The sequence below is a fragment of the Pristis pectinata genome, chromosome 38 (assembly GCF_009764475.1).
Source record: "Pristis pectinata isolate sPriPec2 chromosome 38, sPriPec2.1.pri, whole genome shotgun sequence".
NCBI classification, from domain to species: Eukaryota; Metazoa; Chordata; class Chondrichthyes; order Rhinopristiformes; family Pristidae; genus Pristis; species Pristis pectinata.
Window position 1 is genome coordinate 3839818 of NC_067441.1, and position 19169 is coordinate 3858986.

The window sequence follows — 19169 nt, forward strand, 5'->3', positions numbered from 1 at the left end:
GGGGTACGAAGATTGGTGGTTTCGTTCACGGTGAAGAAGGAAACCTTTAGCTGCAGAATTATATTAATAAACTGTTAGATAGAGAAATGATAGATGGAATTTAATCCTGAAAAATGAAAGGTGTTGTGTTTTGGGAGAACTAATAAGGCTACACAATCAACATTATGGGGGATTGTGTTCCGAGAAAACTGTCCGTTTTTCCAAAGCGCAAACCCTGTTTCCCATTGAATCCCATGTTATAAGTGGAGATGCAATCCTAAAGGAATTTTTTGTCTCAACAGCAATGACCCCTGAGGTGTGTGGTCAATAGACCAGGGAATTCCAAAACTGGAGACGTGCAAAGATTTTATTCCTAGCTTGAATGTAAGTTCAGCCAAGAGAATGGGCAAGTTTATGTTTCCATATAGTTTAATGTATCTTATTGTATATTTGTCAGTAAAATGGATACATTTATTTTTTTACACAGATATAGAAATATACAAACTTAAATATGAGTGCCACTTCCAACGTCATGATTTATTGCCCCTCCCTAGTTACCCCGTGAGAAGGTGGGGGTGACCTGCCCCCTTGAACCGTTGCAATCCTGCTGGGGAAGGGGCTCCCACGGGTGCTGTTGGGGAGGGAGTTCCAGGGTTCAGACCCAGTGAGGGTGAAGGAACGGCGATATGTTTCCAAGTCGGGACGGTGGAGGGGAACCTGCGGGTGGTGGTGTTCCCCCGCTTCCACTGCCCTTGTTCCCCTTGAGGGGGTTGGGGGGGGGGGAGAGGTGGTGGGTTTGGGAGGTGCTGTCGGAGTAGCCCAGGCAAGTGCCATGTGTAGATGGCACCGATGTTGGAAGGAAGGAGTGTTTGGGGGGGGGAGGTAGATGGGGTGCCGATCGAGCATCGCTCTCATACCCGGCAGAGGGGTGGGGGCTGAGCAGAGAGAACACCCCGAGAGCCTCAGTCATTGGCATCCTGAGTAAGTGGTGGAGTGATGGGATATCCACCACCCGTTTTATCCTCCCCTGATTCCCATCAACTCCCTCCCCAGGTTCTCCCTCCAAAGCCCCCACCATCCCAAGGAAAACAACCCTGGCCCGTCCCAGACCTCCTGGGGACACTCCATCCCAGGACTGCCCCGGCGGATGAAGGCCAGCGGACCAAATGCCTCCTTCACCACCCGGTCTACCCGTGACGTCACTTCCGGGGAGCAGTGTGCTTGCAACGGGAATGTGGAGAGAACAAAATGGGATCAGTGGAAATGGTCAGCAGGGGTAGAGTGGGCCGAAGGGCCTGTGTCCGTGTAGTGTGACTGTGAGAGGAGTGTGGTGGGTTGGGAAGGGAGGGGGTAGGCGAGTGAGAGAGACAGAGAGGGTTTGAATAGCGAGGAGCAGTCTCTGTCACTCAGCGCCACAGTGGGGCAGTAGGGAGTGGTCCCCGGCTGTGACCCACCCCCTCCCGCACCCTCCGCACCCTCCGCGAGCTGCTCCTTCACTTCTTGTGTCTCTGCTGCGGTTTCATGAGCTGGTAGCACAGCATCGCCGTGAGGCCCAGGACACTGACCCCGATTCCCACCCCGACGCCGGTCACCACATCGTCCACCTGCAGAGGGAATGAGCAGAGAGAGAGAGGGGGTGAGGCAGGGAGAGCAGGGCACAGGCACAGGGTGAGGGTCCCTCCGCACCATCCCGTCACACACTCCCGGGGTCAGACACAGGGTGAGGGTCCCTCCGCACCGTCCCGTCACACACTCCCGGGGTCAGACACAGGGTGAGGGTCCCTCCGCACCGTCCCGTCACACACTCCCGGGGTCAGACACAGGGTGAGGGTCCCTCCGCACCGTCCCGTCACACACTCCCGGGGTCAGACACGGGGTGAAGCTCCCTCCACACCGTCCCGTCACACACTCCCGGGGTCAGACACGGGGTGAAGCTCCCTCCACACCGTCCCATCACACACTCCCGGGGTCAGACACAGGGTGAAGCTCCCTCCACACCGTCCCATCACACACTCCCGGGGTCAGACACAGAGTGAAGCTCCCTCCGCACCGTCCCGTCACACACTCCCGGGGTCAGACACGGGGTGAAGCTCCCTCCGCACCGTCCCGTCACACACTCCCGGGGTCAGACACAGGGTGAAGCTCCCTCCGCACCGTCCCGTCACACACTCCCGGGGTCAGACACGGGGTGAAGCTCCCTCCACACCGTCCCGTCACACACTCCCGGGGTCAGACACGGGGTGAAGCTCCCTCCGCACCGTCCCGTCACACACTCCCGGGGTCAGACACGGGGTGAAGCTCCCTCCGCACCGTCCCGTCACACACTCCCGGGGTCAGACACAGGGTGAGCTCCCTCCGCACCGTCCCGTCACACACTCCCGGGGTCAGACACGGGGTGAAGCTCCCTCCGCACCGTCCCGTCACACACTCCCGGGGTCAGACACGGGGTGAAGCTCCCTCCGCACCGTCCCGTCACACACTCCCGGGGTCAGACACGGGGTGAGCTCCCTCCGCACCGTCCCGTCACACACTCCCGGGGTCAGACACGGGGTGAAGCTCCCTCCACACCGTCCCATCACACACTCCCGGGGTCAGACACGGGGTGAAGCTCCCTCCGCACCGTCCCGTCACACACTCCCGGGGTCAGACACGGGGTGAAGCTCCCTCCGCACAGTCCCGTCACACACTCCCGGGGTCAGACACGGGGTGAGCTCCCTCCGCACCGTCCCGTCACACACTCCCGGGGTCAGACACGGGGTGAAGCTCCCTCCACACCGTCCCATCACACACTCCCAAGGCAGGGACAGGACGGGCTAGATGAGGAGTAAAACTCTATCCTGTCCCATCAAACATTTTAAGTCCTCTCTATCAGGGAGTCAGTCCACCCATTTATCTGCAAGGATCTCCAGGTCCTTGGACTAGATGAAGGGTCTCGACCGAAACATCAACTGTCCATTTCCCCCCACAGATGCTGCCCGACCCGTTGAGTCCCTCCAGCATCTTGTGTGTTGCTCCAGGTTCCAGCATCTGCAGTCTCCAGTGTCTGCGGCCTTTGGGGGTGGTAGGGTGTGATCAGGGGGTACTCAGTGTGGAGGTAAACAGGGACACAGTGTGTGGGAGATGTGGACCCAGAATGTGTGGATCTTGTACAGAGTCACAGAGTTATGCAGCAAAGAAACAGGTCCTTCGGCCCACCTTGTCCGTGCCGACCCTGAAACCCATCTACACCAATCCCACTTGCCTGGATTAGGTCGGTATCTCTCAACGCCTTTCCTATCCAAGTACTATTAACACCTTCTAAACATAATTATATTCACCTTCATTGCTTCCTCTGGCAGCTCGTTCCTGATATTCCCCACCCTCTGTGTGAGAATCTAACCCCTCAGATGTCCTTTAAATCTCTCCCCTTCTCCCCTCTCTGCAAGGGACATCAGGGGCAGCTTCTTCACGCAGAGGGAGGTGCGTATTTGGAATAAGCTGCCAGAAACAGTGGCTGAGGCGGGCACATCAGCAACGTTTAAAAGCCGTCTAGATAAGTCCATGGATAGGAGAGGTTTAGAGGGCTGTGGGCTATGGGAATGAGAAAGAACGACAAGATGGAATCTTCGGGAAAGTCAGAGGCATTCGGAACAAGCTTACTCCAGAGAAGTTTGACAAGCTATGCCTTGAGCTCCTTAATGTGGGTGTAGACTCAAAACTGGTCCTAAAAGGGATCATTTTACCAATAGTAGATAGTAGCCAAACGCGGGCAGATGGGACCAGCTCGCTGGGCAACACAGTCAGCATGGACCAGTTGGGCCAAAGGGCCTGTTTCCGTGCTATATGACTCTGTGATACCTTTCCAAGTCCATAGATCCCTCAAGGTTGCCGCGCAAGTTGACAGGATGGTTAAGAATGTGTATGGTGTGCTGACCTTCATTATTCGGGGGATTGAACATTGAACACTACAGCACAGTACAGGCCCTTTGGCCCACAATGTTTTGCCGACATTTTATCCTGCTCTAAGATCTATCTAACCCTTCCCTCCCACATAGCCCCCCATTTCTCTATCATTCATGTGTCTATCTAAGAGTCTCTTAAATGTCCCTAATGTATCTGCCCCCACCACCTCTGCCGGCAGTGCGTTCCACGATTGAGTTCAAGAGCTGCGAGGTAATGTTGCAGCTTTATAAAACTCTGGTTAGACCACGCTTGGAGTGTTGTGTTCAGTTCTGGTCACCTCATTATAGGAAGGATGTGGAAGCTTTAGAGAGGGTGCAGAGGGGATTTACCAGGATGCTGCCTGGATTGGAGAGCATGTTTGATGAGGAAAGGTTGTGCAAGCCAGGGCTTTTCTCTTTGGAGTGACGCAGGATGAGAGGCAACTTGATAGAGGTGTATAAAATTATGAGGGGCATAGATAGAGTGGACAGCCAGCACCTTTCCCCAGGGCGGCAATGGCCAATACCAGAGCACATCAGCTTAAGATGAGTGGAGGAAAGTTTAGGGGAGATGCCAGAGGTAGGTTTTTTTCCACAGAGAGTGGTGGGTGCCTGGAACACACTGCGGGGGGTGGTGATAGAGCCTGATACAAGAGGGACATTTAAACAACTCTTGGATAGGTACATGGATGTAAGAAAAATGGAGGTTTTGGTAGGAGGGAAGGGTTCGATTGATCGTGGAGTAGGTGTTCAGATAGGTCAGCACAACATTGTGGGCCAAAGGGCCTGTATTGTGCTGTACTGTTTTTAAACCTATGCCCTTTAGTTCTAGACTCCCCTGGTCTGGTAAGAAGACTATCTATCCTGTCCTTCAGAACATTATAGAAGAAGAGAAGAGGAGATTTCTTTATTAGTCACATGTACATTGAAACACACAGTGAAATACATCTTTTGTGTAGAGTGTTCTGGGGGCAGCCCGCAAGTGTCGCCACGCTTCCGGCGCCAACATAGCATGCCCACAACTTCCTAACCCGTACATCTTTGGAATGTGGGAGGAAACCGAAGCACCCGGAGGAAACCCACGCAGACACACGGGGAGAACGTACACAACCTCTTGTAAGGTCAGCCCTCAGTGAGAACAATCCCAGCCCCTCCAATCCCTCCTCATAACCACACCCCTCTGTTCCAGGACAACGTCCTGGGGAACCCCTTCTGCTGGCTATGATCAGATCACCCCTCCACCCACCCATGGTGTGGTGGGGGGGGGGGGGTGGTGGGAGCTCACCTGACATGACTTGGACACACCGTAACGAAGGTCGGTGACGAAGTGCTCACAGTTGGCGGAGAAGAGACTGTAGTCCATCTCCTGCCCCAGCTGCCCCTCCGCCTCCTTCACGATGATGTGGGCCGGCCTGGGACGGTACTTCCTGTCCAGCTTGTTGTTCACCTGGTAGCGGTTGGCACCCGCCACTCTGTGCAGGCTCTCCTTCTTCACATAGGCCTTCTCCGCGAACACAGACATGATGCTGCTTGCCCCAGCATCGCACACCTCACCTGGGGGGGAGGCAGGAGGAGCAGGGCTGAGACACAGAGCCGAGGAGGGAGGTTCGAGGGGTGTAGAGGCTGGGTCAGGGGTGGTGGTGGGGAGCAGTGAGGGTGTGAGGGGTTGTGGTGGTTGGGAGGCGTGGCTGCGGGGGGGTTAGGGGTTTAGGGCTGGGGGCGTGGGGGGCTCATATGAGGGTAATGGTACAGGTTACCATGGCTACGGGGGGATTGGGTGTCGGGCACAGGGGTTATGGCTGGTTGTAGAGGTCACAGGGTCTGGGTGTTACTGGGCACAGGGTGTGGGGGGTCACAAGGTGTGGAGGTTGCAGGGTGCGGGGGGTCACAAAGTGTGGGGGGGTCAGGGCACTGGGTGTGGGGTTCACAAGGTGTGGGGGTCGCAGGGTCTGGGTGTTACAGGGCACAGGGTGTGAGGGATCACAGGGTGTGGGGGTCACAGAGTGGAGGTCACAGGGGGTGGGGGGTCACTGTGGAGGATCACAGGGTGTGGGGGTCACAAGGTGTGGGGGTTACAGGGCACAGGGTGTGGGGGTTGCAGGGTGTGGGGGTCAGGGTGTGGGGGTCGCAGGGTGTTACAGGGCACAGGGTGTGGGGGTCTCGGGGTGGGGGTCAATGGGTGTGGGGGGTCACAGGGTTTGGGGGCTCACGGTGTGAGGGTCACAGGGTGTTGGGGGGGTCACAGGGTGTGGGGGTCGCAGGGTGTGAGGGGTCAGGGCACAGGGTGTAGGGGTTACAGGGTGTGGGGGGAGTCACAGGGTGTGGGGGTCACAGGGTGTGAGGGTCAAGGCACAGGGTGTAGGGGTCACAGGGTGTGGGGGTCACTGGATGTGGGGGTCCCAGGGTGTGGGGGGGGTCGCAGGGTGTGGGGGGTCACATGAGGCTGGGACGTGTGGGGTGTTTTGAGGGTGAAGGGTATTTGGTGTTCAGGATGTGGGGTAAACGGTGCGAGGGGTTATGTGGGGGTGCGAGGGGTACTGTACTCACTCGGGGGGGCCAGGTGAATGACGTAACCGTTCCCCACGTACAGCGCCCAGTGCTGGTAACCCAGTCTGAATATTTCAATCAAGTCGCCGACCTTTGGTTCTACGTAATCCTGGGGATTCAACAGGTACAGTGAGGAACGTCCGTGTGCGAGGGGGAGAGAGAGGGAGGTAGGAAGAGAGGGGGAGGGAGAGAGTGAGGAGGAGAGGGAAGGAGGGACTGAGGGGGAGGGGGAGGAAGAGGGAAGGAGAGAAGGAAGGAGGGAGAGAGGGAGGGGGAGGGAGAGGGAGAGAGGGAGGGGGAGGGAGAGGGTGGGAATGAGGGAGAGGGAGAGAGGGAAAGGGGAGGGAGGGAGGGAGGGGTGTTAATGTTAATCATTTCTGCCTTGGTTTACAATTGTCACGTGTACCGAGACAGAGTGAAGAGCTTCTGCTTACGTGTCATTCTGATGGATCGTTCTGTCTATTCCTTGTGCACCGAGGTGTTAAAGAGAAAACAGAATGCAACGTGCAGTGTTGCAGCTCCAGTGCAGCCAGACATGGTGCAAGGACCATGATGCGGTCGGTGAGAGATGGAGCGTTGGTCATCGGAGGAGAAAGGCGTGGAGGTTATGCTGAAGTTTTACCAAATGCTGGTCCCACTGAGGCTGCTCAGGTCCGGTCACCTCCTTGCAGGAGGACCCCGGAGAGAGTCCAGGAGGTTTACAGGAATGGTTCCTGGGATCAGGGACCACAGGGATAGGTTCGAGAAGCTGGGACTGCTTCCTTTGTGGAGGACAACCTGATGGAAGTGTATCGAACGATGAGGGGTTTGGGCGGTGATGGGACTGTCCTCATCACTGGACAGTCCAGGATCAGTGATCACGTGTATTCGGAGCGTGTGGCTGGATTCGGGATGCACTGCTGGCAGATGTGGTGGGGACGGGTTGGGATGGTAACTGCTCTGCCCGAGACCACGAGAGGTTGCCGAGAGTTGTGGACACAGCCCAGCCCGTCACACAAACCAGCCTCCCCTCCGCGGACTCTGTCTACACTTCCCGCTGAGTAAAGCAGCCGACATAATCAAAGGCCCCACCCACCCCGGACATTCTCTCTTCTCCCCCTCCCATTGGGCAGAAGATACTTGAGGGCACGTACCACCAGGCTCAAGGACAGCTTTTATCCTGCTGTTGTCAGACTCTTGAGCGGACCTCAGGTAAGGTAAAGGTGGACTCTTAATGTCAAATCTACCTCGTCGTGGCCCTTGCACCTTATTGTCTGCCTGCACTGCACTTTCTCTGTATCTGTAACACTTTATTCTGCATTCTGTTTTCTTTTTTACTACCTCGATGTACTGATGCACGGAATGATCTGTCTGGATGGCACGCAGACAAAAGCTTTTCACTGTGTCTCGATACGCATGACGACACCAGTCACCACAGTCACCTTCGAGAGGGAGCTACATACAGTGGAGGAAACCTTCAGAGAGTGGGAAGGAGAGAGATGCTTTGGTGGAGGGTCAGTACAGCTATAAAGGGCTGAATGGTCCCCTACCCCCCCCCAACCCCCCCCCCCCCACCCATTGCTATACCTCAGTTTCTGCAGCTCTGACTGTTGAGATTAACCACTTCCTGCTGCAATTCAGCCTCACCCCAGGCCTGTTCTCTGAGTGCTGGGACCCAGGGACCCAAGCAGTGGGACAGACCTGAGCCAACATATCTGCAAATCCAGGAAGGTTGCATTCAGGAATTTCCCACCCACTACGGGCAGGGCACTGGGGGTCAGGGCTGCTGGGAGCCGTGGGGTGGGGGGTGTGCAGACAGAGGAGGGAGAGGGGGTTGGAAAGGTGGTGGTCCCCAGAGGGAGGCAACACCGACAGCAGACGGCTCAGTCCCCCTGCTTCTGCACTGTAAGCACGCCGTGTGGGGAATCGTTCGAGGATTGTACTCACGAATGCTGAAGCCATGAAGAGCTCTCACAACCCGCCGGTGACACGGTGTGATGTTCGGGGTGCAGCACAGTCCTCTCGCCAACAGAGCTGGAAGCAAAACCGTTGTTAGTCTGAGCCGCAGTTTCCTCTTGTTGACTGTGGGTGGGACCATCCCAGAACAAAGTGCTAGGTCTTACTAATAGTGCTGGCAAACATTTGCCTATTCACACACACACACACAGAGTTAAATACATACAGTCAGACACTCACACAGTCAAAATCATAGAGTCAAACACACACACAGAGTCAAATAGATACAGTCACACACACAGACCCAAATATATAGTCAAACATAAACACAAACACCACACTGTCAAGTACAGTCAGACACACACACACACACACACACACACACACACACACACACACACACACACACACACACACACACACACACACACACACAATCCTGCACTGTGAGTCACCTCCTGACACCCCGAGGCCTTTCCCCCATCTACAAGGCATAGGCCAGGAGTGTGACGGGACACTCCCCACTGGCCTGGGTGGGGTTAGTCCATGCACCCCACATCCGCCACATTACCTCTCCACCGTTTACAGGTCAGGAGTGTGACGGGACCCTCCCCACTTGCCTGGGAGAGTGCGGCGCCGACAACTCTCATCAAGCTCGACACCATCCAGGACAAAGCAGCCCGCTCGATCGGCACCCCATCCACCCCCTGAAACACCCCCTCCCTCCACCACCGGCGCACGGTGGCTGCAGTGTGCACCATCCGCACAACACCCTGCGGTTACTTACCCGGAATACTCCGAGAGCACCTGCCAAACCCACCACCTCTCCCCCCAAGGAGGACCAGAACCACCAACCACAGGTTCCCCTCCAACTTGCTTACCATCCTGATTTGGAAATGTTTGGAAATGTACCTTCCTCATCCAATTCCATGAACTCTCCCCCACCCCTCCAACAGAGAGCAGCTTAACCACACAGACTGCAGTGGCTCGAGAAGGCAGCTCACCCCCACCTTCTCACATGTCAGGATGGACAACAAAAGCTGATCTTTCCAGCAGCTGCAAGTAAACTTTAGAAGCTACAAGGGAACGCTTCCAGTCCCTTGCTGCCCCCTCCTCTCTCTGTGCATAATCCGCCAGGATTTTCCTGTTGACAGGTAACTCGCAGAGCACTTGCAACGGTTAATAAGTGTGGCGAGGAGCAGGAATTAAATTTCAAGGGGTCCGGGCAGTTAAGAGGCAGCAGCAATACTCACGTCGGAAGTCAGGCACTTCTCTCAACACCGTGGGTGAAACTGACTCCAGCACCCTCAGCTGTGAGTTTTTATTTGAAGCAAGTTCCTTGGGAATGAAATCGAAAGAGAAAGTTGGAAAGAACTGTTAACCACAGAATGTCAGTGTTAGTTTTCACTGGTGTGACATGATTTTGAGTTATTACCTCATGACCTCCTATCTTGCGTTATACTGACGTCTATCACATGCTCGACTTTGGAATGTCCTCTGTTGTGTTAATGCTTCCCCGTATACCATCCTGCCACCTGCTCCCGTCCTCTTCCTGAGGAACCCAGGGCAGTGGTTGTCTGAATGGCCTTTGTTAAGGCAGCACACAAGAGGTTATTGTACCAGAGTGCATTGTATCATGGGGCAGTGTGTTGGCATGGATGGTGAATCAGCTGACACTCAGACTTGACCGTTCCTGTAAAAAGGAGAGACTGGGTGGACTGGGTCTGTTTTGTCTGAGGGAACTGACAGAGGTGTACAAAATTATGAGGGACATAGAGAGCAGGAAACCTCTCCCCACAGCAGAAGTGTCTATGTCCAGAGGGCACAGGGGTGAGAGGTTCAGAAGGGATCTGAGGACAACTTTTTGTTACAGAGGGTGATTGGAAGCTGGAACAGTGGCCGAGGGGGTGATGGAGACAGGGCATCTCCCAGCGGTGTGCTGTGAGGAATTGTGGCTTGGTGCGGAACTTTCCAAGGAGCACAACGGAGGGAGGTGAAGCTGTTTCTCGGCTCCCTCGGTGGGGTCAACACTGAAGATTCACGTCGACAGGAGTAAGTGTGTCCCATTCCACCCCCACCAAGCCTTTGAAAGTCTCCCCCACAGAGAAACCCATTCACCACCTTTACGCAATGCTCCTACATGCTAATTATCCAACTTTTTCCACACCTAGTTCCTTAAATGTAGGCCATTTGACCCATTCAGTCAATGCCGGCTCACAAAGCACCCCCATCCCCCTACTAATGTTTCCTGTAACCGACTCTCCCCACAGTCCCATCACCTACCTACACTGGGGGCAAGTTACAGAGGCAATTAACCTGTTTTATTAGAAGACATTCCTAAGTGTTTGCACAGAGGCGCAGGCAGTGGAGCTGCTGCTTTGTAACCCCAGCTATCTGGCTTCGATCCTGACCTCCAGAGCTGTCTGTGTTTGGTATTGGTATTGGTTTATTATTGTCACTTGTACCGAGGTACAGTGAAAAACTTGTCTTGCATACCGATCGTACAGGTCAATTCATTACACAGTGCAGTTACATTGGGTTAGTACAGAGTTCATCGATGTAGTACGGGTAAAAACAATAACATTACAGAGTAAAGTGTCACAGCTACAGAGAAAGTGCAGTGCAATAAGGTGCAAGGTCACAACAAGGTAGATCGTGAGGCCAGAGTCCATCTCATCGTATAAGGGAACCGTTCAATAGTCTTATCACAGTGGGGTAGAAGCTGTCCTTCTGGGTGGGTTTCCCCCCGAGTGCTCCAGTTTCCTCCCACATCCCAAGAACACGTGGCCGGTGGGTTAATTGGCCCCCGGTGTGTGGGTGAGCGGTTGAATCTGGGGGGGAGTTGATGGGAAGGTGGGGAGAATAGAAAACATGGAAAATTAGTAGGGGGATGGGGTTTGAGTGCTGGCATGGACTTTATGGGATGAATGGCCTCCTAATGTTCCAGGGAAATATGGAATATCAAACGGTTTGTGACTCTGAACACGGAGAAGGAACAAACAAAAGTCAAGGCTGCAAATTATCAGTGGTGCAATACTTGAAGGATTCAGGGCAAAATCTGACAATCTGTAAATAGTCGCATGCAGGTCTGGTTCCCGCACACATTGAAGGTATCCTGACTCGTTGTATCATGGCCTGGGACGGCAATCCCAATGCATAGGAATACAGGATGCTGCAGAGAGTAGTGAACACAGCCCGGTCCATCACGGGCAGAGCTCTCCCCAGTTGTGACTGGCTAAACTGGGCCACACGGAAGCTGCAACTGGGAGATACAGAAGTCTTTTTTCACACTGCAGGTCTTCTGCAGAGAGAGTCTGAGAGAATCTCACACTCCTGACACAATGTTTTATACTGTTTGAACAAAGATGATAATTAACTACAGTTTCAATGCCTATGATCACCTACTTAAATTTAACGTTTGGAATATAGTTGAGAGTTGTGGACACAGCCCAGTGCATCACGGACACCAGCCTCCCCTCCTTGGACTCTGTCTTTATCTCTCGCTATCTTGGTGAAGCAGCCAGCATAATCAAAGTCCCCACCCACCTGGGACATTCTCCCTTCTCTCCTCGTCCATCGGGTAGCAGATACAGGAGCCTGAGGGCACGTACCACCAGACTTAAGGACAGCTTCTACCCCACTGTGATAAGACTATTGAACGGTTCCCTTATACAGTGAGATGGACTCTGGCCTCACGATCTACCTTGTTGTGACCTTGCACCTTATTGCACTGCACTTTCTCTGTGGCTGTGATACTTTACTCTGTACTGTTATTTTTACCTGTACTACCTCAATGCACTCTGTACTAACCCAATGTAACTGCACTGTGTAATGAATTGACCTGTACGATCGGTATGCAAGACAAGTTTTTCACTGTACCTCGGTACGAGTGACAATAATAAACCAATACCAATAGACAGGTAACTGTACAGAATTACGTATTTACAATGTGACCACGTCCCAACTAGCAGAAACCCTTTGAATATTCAATATTGGTGGCTGGTCTGAGAGCTTCTGTCCACAAACTCCAGACACCCAAGACATGCAGTGTTGAGGGATGGCGCCATGAATATACAACTGGCCAGGATATCATGTGACAAAACAGACCGGTCCTGAACTGTGCAGTAAGCGGCAGGGAAATACCTTTATCAATGTGCTAACGCAGGAGGTGGCCACTTAAGATTTCTTTATTAGTCACATGCACATCGAAACACACAGTGAAATGGACCTTTTGCGTAGAGTGTTCTGGGGGCAGCCCGCAAGTGTCGCCACGCTTCCAGTGCCAACATAGCACGCCCACAACTTCCTAACCTGTACGTCTTTGGAATGTGGGAGGAAACCGGAGGACTCGGAGGAAACCCACGCAGACACAGGGAGAACATACAAACTCTTTACAGACAGCGGCGGGAATTGAACCCGGGTCGCTGGCACTGTAAAGCGTTACGTTAACCGCTACACTACTGTGCCTGCACTTAATGCCTTCCCTGACCTTATGCTGAAGTTTTCAATGAGCACCAATTAACGTGAACACTCATCTATTGCATAGTTTCAATGGAACAGAATCGGAATGTCCCACACCCAATGATTTGTTTTAATAGCCTTAAAGTATCAGCTGAAGTTAAATTGTGAAATGGTTCTATTTACTGAAGACCGGTTCTCATTTTTATTAGTATCTGCTCTCCATAATTTCGTAACTCCAGAATAATCCCTAACAGACAGCATCTATGGGAGGTGACGCCTCAAGAAACCGGCATCTATCATCAGGGACCCCCACCATCCAGGCCGTGCCATCTTCTTGCAGCTCCCGTCGGGCAGGAGGTACAGAAGCCTGAAGTCCCCACACCACCAGGTTCAGGAACAGCTACTTTCCTACAGCAATCAGGTTCTTGAACCGACCTGCACAACCCTAACCCTACCTCAGCAACGGGACACTACGGGCCACCTCTCGCACTAATGCCTTGTCGTGCGGCCTTACTCTACTCAATGTCTTGTATAATTTATGTACAAATTTTTACTGTGTGTGGTCTGAACCTATCTGCTGTTGCAAGCAAGTTTTCCATTGTACCTGCACCTCACTGTACTTGTGCACATGACAAACTTGACCTTCTGAGTAATAGCCGGGAATGATTCCCAAGTTCCCCTTTCACACACCCGGGTCCCGGTTCCCACACTCCCTTGAAACTCATCTGGTTAGTGAAGCGGTCAGTGTAACGCTATTACAGCACCAGCGACCCAGGTTCAAATCCGGCTGCTGTCTGTAAGGAGTACTTTCTCCCTGTGTCTGCATGGGTTTCCTCTGGGTGCTCCGGTTTCCTCTCACATTCCAAAGACATACGGGTTAGGAGGTTGTGGGCGTGGTATGTTGGCGCCAGAAATGCGGCGACACTTGTGGGCTGCCCCCAGAACACTCTATGCAAAAGATGTATTTGACTGTGTGTTTCGATGTGCATGTGACTAATGAAGAAATCTTATCTTGGTTGTTTCCTGCACTCTGTTGAAACTTGCTGGGTTTACTGGAAAATGTATTATCCCACAAAGTAACATCATAAAAATGACCCAGATACATGTTGGAGAATGAAAGGGAATAAGAGCCAATTTGCCAGCCACAGTCTCGAGTGTGCCGGGTTAACGGAGTTTTATTGTAATATTTGAAGTTTAGGAATGGCCCGCAATGGAACTGCAGCTAGAGTTGTGCACTGAAGAGAGAAGTGCATGTGTGGATGTTGTAGGTACAGTTAGGGGTTAAACGCCTGTAAAGTGCAAAGCAGGAAGGTTGTAATTATGTACAACAGTTTGTCAGAATCAGACTCTGTAGTGATGGAGGTTCTGGGGCCCTGCTCTGAAATCACTTTATTTCAGTTCGATACCAGGCCTGTGAAATGCCCAAAGACATTTTACTAGCAGCGTTGCGGTAGAAATGAGTGTTTCTATCACACATCCCACTGCCTCTCTGAAAATATGGTGTTCACTCAGTGCAGCCTCTCCCACAGCGCTCCCTCTCTCACAGTGCAGTGCTCCGTCAGCGCTCCCTCTCCCATAGTGGGATGTTCATGCGGCATTCCCTTTTCAAGGACGAGGCGTGCCTCTATACTGTCACACAGACAACAGCTGTGATCCCTCCACACCGCCCCGCCCCACCCACGGGGCTGGTGATCCCTCGATACAGCCCCTCCCACAGTGCGTACTCCCTTGGCATTTAGGTTGCTGGATTTCGGGGAAATCACATAGCGTAGTGAAGTAGCACCAAGGAAGCAAATTAGAGCAAGTGAGTGGGTGTGAGAGGCTCATCGCCGCTTCTGTTGTTCATGGCCGGACAGGAATCGAACACAGAGCACAGTGTGGTCTGGGACACTCACACCCAACACTGAGGCACATCGTGGGAGCTCTGGCAGTGAGGTCAGGGAGCACAAGGGGACACAACACAGAAGGGGGCAAACTGTTTACCCACCGCCCAGCTGCTGGTGGCTCAGAGCTACGTAGCTCACAGATGGAACGCTGGGCTGCTTCTTGCCCTGGGTAGGGCAGTATCACATAACAGCACGTTTGACAAACTGTCTGATGCAAGTTCCCTGGTGAATAAACAGGCAGCAAACAAAACTTATCAAACAGGATTTTAATCCACTGACAGCAACACGGTTAAAACATACACAAGCAAAATACTGCAGATGCTCGAAATCTGAAATAAAACATTGTCATTGAGCCTAAACATTTCTCTCTCCACAGATGCTGCCTGACCTGCTGAGTGTTTCCAGCACATCTTATTTTCTATTAGAGATAATCATAATGTGTGTCCATCAGACCAGCATTTGCTCCAGTTGAGAGGATTCAGGGAGTTGGAAATGATTTACCAGCAGGAGAGGCCAGAACAAAGGAGACAGAAGCTTAAAGTTAGAGACGGTCGTTCACAGGCAATGTCAGGAAGTCCTTCTCACAATACAGTACACTGGAATCAAATACAGAGCACAGTGCAGTTTGCCTGTCACACACTGCATTCTAATACAGTGCAGTCTGCAACACACTGGAATCAAATACAGAGCACAGTGCAGTCTGTCTACTACACACTGGATTCTAACACAGTGCAGTCTGCAACACACTGGATTCTAATACCAAGCACAGCGCAGTCTGCCTGCCACACACTGGATTCTAATACAGTGCAGTCTGAAACACACTGGATTCTAATACCAAGCACAGCGCAGTCTGCCTGCCACACACTGGATTCTAATACAGTGCAGTCTGCAACACACTGGGTTCCAATACAGAGCACAGTGCTTCTAATTCACATGTTAAGGAGGATGTGAATAAACACACTGGGGAGAGAAGAGGTTAGTGATGGGGTGAGAAGTGGCCGTGGGAACACCGCCAGGGAGCCGCCGGGTGAAGAGCCCATTTCTGCCCTACTGTTAGAAAGAAACTTGCCTCGGGTCCCACACTCACTTGAAGCAAACAGAAGGGGTCTGAATCCCATGAGAGAGGAGACTCGCCGACAACCTTGGACCTCGGAAGGGGGGAGGAGTTGCACACCAGCTTTCACAGTGCCGTGTCAGCATGTGTGTGACTTCAGAGACATCCTGCCCAGATGGACATGACCACTTCTGCATCTGCACAGGTTGCAGGATGACTGTGCTCGCTCTCCCAGTCACCACGGGCCAGCTGTAAGCAACGAACGTGATGCTGCCTTCTGATGACACGGGAGTCGGGGGTGAAGAGGACAAATCACGCTGGCTCGACTTCTGACAGCTCTGGGAATCACCCAACACTGGAAGCCATTCCCTGCTCACGTGTTGAAGGGTCTTTCTGATCAGTGCAACACTCCAACCCCCTCCCACACACACACCCCCAGTGCAGAATCTGTGCCACACTGCAACTCGCTGCAGAGAAATAAACCCACTGGTTCTTTAGTCGATCACCTGGTGATCTCTGGTACTGAGCCTCCACCAGGACTCCCCTTGCCTCCCATCCACACGAGGCTGCAGATGACAGAATCGGTGGGGGTGAGGGGAGATACAGGAATTGGTGGGGTGGAGACAGACACAGGAGACTCCAGATGCTGGAATCTGCACTCCAGATGTTGCTGGACTCACTGAACTCTTGCAGCAGTTTACCTTGAAGCTTGAGGTTAAGGGTGGGGGCAGGAGGGTGACGGAGCAGACGGAGGTGGAGGGAAGGCCATAGGTGAAGGAACCCGGGGGGGGGGGGGGGTGTGGGGGGAATTGGGGGGAACAGGAACGCAGGGCCCTATCCAGCAGTTTGAACAAATAACTCCCACATCCCAGGGAAAGGTTAAAGAAACAAGGGGTCAGGCAGCATCCGCAGCGGGAAACGGCCAGTCGACGCCTCATCTCCCTCCACGGACGCTGCCCGACCCGCTGAGTCCCTCCAGCAGTTTGCTGCTTTGCTCCAGATTGCAGCGTCTGCCGTCTCTCCTGTCCTCCCTCGGTGGGTCAACTGGCCACTGTCACTTGCCCCCGGTGTGTGTGGTGAGTGGTAGGTTGGGGGGGGGGGGGGGGGGGGGGAGGGTGGGCGGAGAGTTGATGGGAATGTGGGAGGGTGTAAATGGGTCAACGAACAATCTGCCGGATGAACCCAGTGGGTCGAACAACATGTGTGTGTGTGTGTGTGTGTGGGGGGGGGGGAGGAATTGTCGATGTTTGGGGTCGAGAGGGGAGATGGCCGGTACAAAGAGGAGGGTGGGGAGGGAGCCCGAGCTGATCGGTGGACTGAGGAGCGGTGAAAGCTGTCGGGAGGGTCCACCAGGTAGGTGGGGAGGGGAGGGGAGGGGGGGACGGAAGACAGTGGCTGATAGCTGGGTCTTCAGGGGTTGAGTTACAGGGAAGGATTGAACAGGTTAGGACTTTATTCCTTGGAGCGCAGAAGAACGAGGGGAGATTCGATAGAGGTTTACAAAATGATGAGGGGTATAGACAGAGTTAATGCGAGGAGGCTCTTTCCACCTAGATTAGGAGAGATAAGTACGAGAGGACATGGCTTTAGGGTGAAAGGGGAAAGGTTTGGGGGGAACTTCTTCACTCAGAGGGCGGTGGGAGTGTGGAACGGGCTGCCGTCTGACGTGGTAAATGCGGGCTCACTCTTAAGTTTTAAGAATAAATTGGATAGATACACGGACGGGAGAGGTCTGGAGGGATATGGACCGAGTGCAGGTTAATGGGGCTAGCGGAATAAAGTTTTGGCACAGACTAGAAGGGCTGAATGGCCTGTTTTCTGTGCTGTGGTGTTCTATGGTTCTATGGATGATGGAGAGAAAAAAAGTGAATGCAAGTGGGTGCAAACAGGTGCTCGATGGGTTGAAGGGCCTGTGTCCCTGCCGTTTGAGTCCATGGGATGTGAGGCTCCAGTTCCCCAAGTCAGGAGCAGCAGCTCCTCCTCTTCCTGCCGAGACAGGGTTGCGGTGGTCAGTCACATCACCGTGACTGCCGATGGAGTTCCTCCTGACAGTCCCTCTCTACTCCAGCTCCTTCGTAGGCGGCTGCCAGAAGTAGTGAAATCTCTTACCCAAGTCCGCCCCCGGCAGCTAATCTGCACACAGCAAGATCCCAGAAACTGCCCTCTGTGGTAATGAAGCGACCCTGCACGGACGGAGGTGGGGGGAGAGGCCGTGAGTTCCTCCACCTCCTGCTGTGGGAGGGACTGGGGTGAGGATGGGAAGGACGGGGGGGGGGGGGGTGGTGGTGGGGAATGACCTTGGGGAGCAGCGGCTACAGGAATTCCGTGACTGGCCACCTCACTCCAGCCTGGAGGCTCCACTCGGAGTTCAGCCCACTGCCAGCCCCTCGCTGACGGGCATGTTGACGTGGGCGGTCAGCAGGGGGGAGCAGGTCCCCACCCGCAGCACGAACACCTGGAAGGGAGAACACCATGCCCCGGTTAGTGGACACTCGCCACCCCCCCAACCACGCTTCCCCCCCCCCCCCCCACCACCCCTGAGGAACACCCACAGCCGATGCTCGTGGGGGCAGGGATGGGATTGGCCCCCCACCCCCTCTGCTGTCCTCTCCTCCCCCCTCTCCCTCCGTCATCTCCTCCACTCCACAACCCTTCGAGGTGTCTGCGCTCCCGGTTCCCGCTGCTCCGGCTGCCCGAGCTCTGGAATCCCTTCCCCGACCCCTTCGCCCCTCTCCTCCTCCACGACCCTCTCTACGGCTGAGCATTTGGTCATTGTTCCAACATCTCTGCAACCCAAGGGTCACTGTGCAAATGCAAGGTATTGTTGTTGTAACGCCCCTTCCCGATGCAGTGGGGAAGCTGGTGCCTGGTGTGGGACAAGTCAGATACAGGAGGGGCCTGGCGGTCCTGCAGTGATGCCCTCCCGAGTGGAATAGCTCAGCCCGCTCAGTGAGAAGGTGGCAGCTGGTTCGGGTCTGGAGGGGGGCGGGGGGGGTGTGGCTGGAGCTGTAAGATGGGGGAGAGACAGACAGGGGAAGCCCTGCCCTCAGATGCGGAAGGGGGCATTGTGTGCCTAGTCTCACCTTGATGGTGTCAGAAATCCCTCTGTCACTCAGACACTGCACAAAGGTTTCGATGGGATAAATCAGACCTGGCACCAGCATCGGGACCTGCAAAACATGATTCACAGTGTGCTAGGCCCCTCGATAACAAAACTGGTTATCTACAGAAGCTTTGAATGGTTACACCACAGAATGGCTTTTGATAAGGTGTGCTACACTACAGACTTATCAGTGAAGTTAAAGCATGTGCACACAGAGCTCCTGCTCTCTTTCTTTCCTGTCCTGATGAAGGGTCTCGGTCTGAAACGTCGACTGTTCATTTCCC

The 19169-nt window shown here is 53.8% G+C and overlaps 2 protein-coding genes across 3 annotated transcripts in view; both read right to left on the reverse strand.

The window, feature by feature from the left end:
* Nucleotides 1-412: 412 nt before the first annotated feature.
* LOC127586978 (phospholipase A and acyltransferase 3-like) lies at nucleotides 413-9740 on the reverse strand. Of its 2 annotated transcripts, none has more exons than XM_052045039.1 (5): nucleotides 9635-9740; nucleotides 8373-8459; nucleotides 6447-6555; nucleotides 5185-5453; nucleotides 413-1583 (listed from the first exon to the last, which is right to left on the reverse strand). In XM_052045039.1, exons 2-5 carry the CDS (start codon nucleotides 8385-8387, stop codon nucleotides 1473-1475), a joined length of 504 nt encoding a protein of 167 aa, XP_051900999.1. In that variant the 5' UTR covers nucleotides 8388-8459; nucleotides 9635-9740; the 3' UTR covers nucleotides 413-1472. The 2 variants fall into 2 exon arrangements, with proteins under 2 accessions (XP_051900999.1, XP_051901000.1); XM_052045040.1 differs by lacking the exon at nucleotides 9635-9740 and adding an exon at nucleotides 9392-9523.
* A 5239-nt stretch (nucleotides 9741-14979) lies between these two features.
* bbs1 (Bardet-Biedl syndrome 1) overlaps nucleotides 14980-19169 on the reverse strand; it is a 37733-nt gene continuing 33543 nt past the window's right edge. Inside the window, exons 16-17 of the mRNA XM_052045235.1 lie at nucleotides 18866-18952; nucleotides 14980-18237 (exon numbers count right to left, since the gene is read on the reverse strand). Coding sequence (XP_051901195.1) covers nucleotides 18151-18237; nucleotides 18866-18952 — 174 coding nt within the window. The 3' untranslated portion in view covers nucleotides 14980-18150. The remainder of the gene's footprint in view (nucleotides 18238-18865; nucleotides 18953-19169) is intronic.

What these genes read in the sequence shown, in the direction of transcription:
- LOC127586978 (XM_052045039.1), bottom strand. An exon ending in CATTCACCTGGCCCCCCCGA is followed by an intron (nt 5,454 to 6,446) that starts GTGAGTACAGTA and finishes CCTCCCCCCCAG; the next exon opens with GTGAGGTGTGCGATGCTGGG. An exon ending in GTGTGTCCAAGTCATGTCAG is followed by an intron (nt 1,584 to 5,184) that starts GTGAGCTCCCAC and finishes TTCCCTCTGCAG; the next exon opens with GTGGACGATGTGGTGACCGG.